The following is a 3,409-nucleotide window of genomic DNA, read 5'->3' as shown; positions in this document are numbered from 1 at the left end:
TTTTTGGGGGATTTGGGGGGATTTTAGGGAATTTTTGGTATAGATTTTTGAGAGATTTTGGGGGAATTTTTGAGGGATTTTTGGGGGATTTTTGGGAGGATTTTGAGGGAATTTTTTGGGGAATTTTTGATGTGGATTTTTGGGGGAATTTTTGAGGAATTTTCGAGGGATTTGGGAGGATTTTTGATGGATTTTCAAGGGATTTTGGGTGATTTTGAGCGATTTTTTGGGGAGTTTTTGGTGTGGATTTTTGGGAATTTTTGTTGTGGATTTTTGGGAATTTTTGGGGGAATTTTTGGGAATTTTTGGTGTGGATTTTTGGGGAATTTTTGGTGTGGATTTTTGGGGGGATTTTTGAGGAATTTTCGAGGGATTTGGGGAGATTTTTGATGGATTTTTGAGGGATTTTAGGGGCATTTTGGGCGATTTTTTGGGGAATTTTTGAGCGATTTTTTTGTTAATTTTTGGGTGGATTTTTGGGAATTTTTGGGTGAATTTCGTGGGAATTTTGGGAATCCCATTCCCGACTTTTTCCCCAGGTGAATTCCCTGGACGACAACGGGGTCCTGGTGGGGAACTGGACGGGGGATTATTCCCGCGGCACCAACCCCTCGGCCTGGGCCGGATCCGTGGAAATCCTGCGCGGCTTCCGCGCCTCCGGAGCCCCCGTCAGATACGGGCAGTGCTGGGTGTTCGCCGGGGTCATGACCACTGGTTTGTACTGGTTTATACTGGTTTATACTGGTTTATACTGGTTTGGGGTCTTGGGGTTACTGGGAGTTACTGGGAGGGACTGGGAGGGACTGGGAGGGGACTGGGAGGGACTGGGAGTTACTGGGAGGGTCTGGAGTAGGGATAGACCCACCCTGAAGTGTGGTTTTCTTGCTACTGGTTTATACTGGTTTATACTGGTTTGGGGTCTGGGAGTCACTGGGAGGGACTGGGAGTTACTGGGAGGGACTGGGAGGGACTGGGAGGCTCCAGAGTGGGGTAAACCCATCCTGGAGTGTGGATTTTTTGATACTGGTTTATACTGGGTTATACTGGGAGTTACTGGGTTATACTGGTTTGGATTGGTTGGGACTGGTTTGGACTGGTTTGGACTGGTTTGGGGTCACCTCGGAGCCTCCGGAGCCCCCGTCAGATACGGGCAGTGCTGGGTGTTCGCGGGGGTCATGACCACTGGTTTGTACTGGTTTATACTGGTTTATACTGGTTTGGGGTCTGGGGGTTACTGGGAGGGACTGGGAGTTACTGGGAGTTACTGGGAGGGACTGGGAGTTACTGGGAGGGACTGGGAGGGACTGGGAGGGACTGGGGGAGACTGGGAGGGACTGGGAGTTACTGGGAGGGACTGGGAGGGACTGGGAGGGACTGGGAGGCTCCAGAGTGGGGTAAACCCATCCTAGAGTGTGGATTTTTTGATACTGGTTTATACTGGTTTATACTGGGTTATACTGGTTTGGATTGGCTCTTATTGGTTTATACTGGTCTATACTGGTCTATACTGGTTTATACTGGTGGAGCCTTAGGCAGGCACTGGGTTGAACTGGGAAGGGTCTGGGGCAACACTCTACCGGTCCATACTGGTCCATACTGGTCCCTACCGGTCCGTACTGGTTCTTACTGGTTTATACCGGTTTGTACTGGTCTATACTGGTCCATACTGGTCCATACTGGTTTATACTGGTCCATTCTGGTCCATACTGATCTGTACTGGTTCATACTGGTCCATACTGGTTCATACTGGTCTATACTGGTCCATACTCATCTATACTGGTCCATACTGGTCTATACTGGTCTATACTGGTCCATACCGGTCCATACTGGTCCTTACTAGTCCATACTGGTTTATACTGGTCCATACTGGTTCATACTAGTCCATACTGGTCCATACTGGTCTATACTCCTCTATACTTGTTCCTGCTAATTTATACTGGTCTATACTGGTTCTTACTGGTCTATACTGGTCCATACTGGTGGAGCCTTAGGCAGGCACCGGGTTGAACTGGGAGGGGTCTGGGGCAACACTCTACCAGTCCCTACTGGTCCATACTGGTCCCTACCGGTCCATACTGGTTTATACCGGTTTATACTGGTTTATACTGGTCCTTACTGGTTTGTACTGGTCTGTACTGGTCAGTGCTGCGCTGCCTGGGCCTCCCCACCCGCACGGTGACCAACTACAACTCCGCCCACGACACCGACGTGTCCCTGACCACCGACATCTACTTCGACGAGAACATGAAGCCCCTGGAGCGCCTCAACACCGACTCCGTCTGGTTCGTACTGGTTTATACTGGTTTGTACTGGTTTGTACTGGTTTGGTGCCGGGAGGGGGCGGGGAGGGGGTAAATCGGGGCTGGGAGGGACTGGGAGGGACTGGGAGGGACTGGGAGGGTTCGGAGCGGGGAGAAATCCGTCCCAGAGGGGGGGGTTGGTTACTGGTTTGTACTGGTTTCATACTGGTTTATACTGGTTTGGGACTGGGAGGGGGCGGGGAGGGATAAATCGGGACTGGGAGTTACTGGGAGGGACTGGGAGGGACTGGGAGGCTCCAGAGCAGGGGAGAAACCCATCCTTTTCTTGCTACTGGTTTATACTGGTTTATACTGGTTTGGGACTGGGAGGGGGTAGAGGGGGATAAATCGGGACTGGGAGTTACTGGGAGGGACTGGGAGTCACTGGGAGGCTCCAGAGCGGGGGAGAAACCCATCCTTTTCTTGCTACTGGTTTATACTGGTTTATACTGGTTTGGGACTGGTTTGGGACTGGGAAGGGGCAGAGGGGGATAAATCAGGACTGGGAGTTACTGGGAGGGACTGGGAGGGACTGGGAGGGACTGGGAGTCACTGGGAGGCTCCAGAGTGGGGGAGAAACCCGTCCTTTTCTTGCTACTGGTTTATACTGGTTTATACTGGTTTGGGACTGGTTTGGGACTGGGAGGGGGCAGAGGGGGACAAATCAGGACTGGGAATTACTGGGAGTTACTGGGAGTTACTGGGAATCACTGGGAGGCTCCAGAGCGGGGGAGAAACCCATCCTTTTCTTGCTACTGGTTTATACTGGTCTATACTGGTTTATACTGGTTTATACTGGTTTCCGGCAGGAACTTCCACGTGTGGAACGACTGCTGGATGAAGCGGCCGGATCTGCCCGACGGCTACGACGGGTGGCAGGTGGTGGACGCCACCCCCCAGGAGACCAGCAGCGGTACTGGTTTATACTGGTTTATACTGGTTTAGACTGGTTTGGACTGGTTTAGACTGGTTTATACTGGTTTAGACTGGTCTAGACTGGTTTATAGTGGGAGGAGGCCGTGGGGACCCACTGTATGACCTCGGGGGTTTGTGATGACCCCGTACTGGTCCATACTGGTCCTTACTGGTTTATACTGGTCCTTACTGGT

General features: G+C 51.5%; 1 protein-coding gene across 1 annotated transcript; it reads left to right on the top strand.

Moving 5' to 3' along the window:
• Positions 1–507: 507 nt before the first annotated feature.
• On the top strand, positions 508–3,213 carry LOC113941624 (protein-glutamine gamma-glutamyltransferase K-like; the record flags this gene model as incomplete). The annotated part of the gene is made up of 3 exons (XM_027632773.1): positions 508–714; positions 2,144–2,282; positions 3,110–3,213. Coding segments are annotated over exons 1-3 (253 nt in total), but the record flags the coding sequence as incomplete, so codon positions are not given.
• Between the last annotated feature and the right edge of the window lie 196 nt (positions 3,214–3,409).

This window comes from Corapipo altera, unplaced genomic scaffold (assembly GCF_003945725.1).
Source record: "Corapipo altera isolate COAL_440 unplaced genomic scaffold, ASM394572v1 60668, whole genome shotgun sequence".
Lineage (NCBI taxonomy): Eukaryota > Metazoa > Chordata > Aves > Passeriformes > Pipridae > Corapipo > Corapipo altera.
The sequence above is the reverse complement of the archived record's forward strand: the minus strand, read 5'-3'. Positions and strand labels throughout refer to the sequence as shown.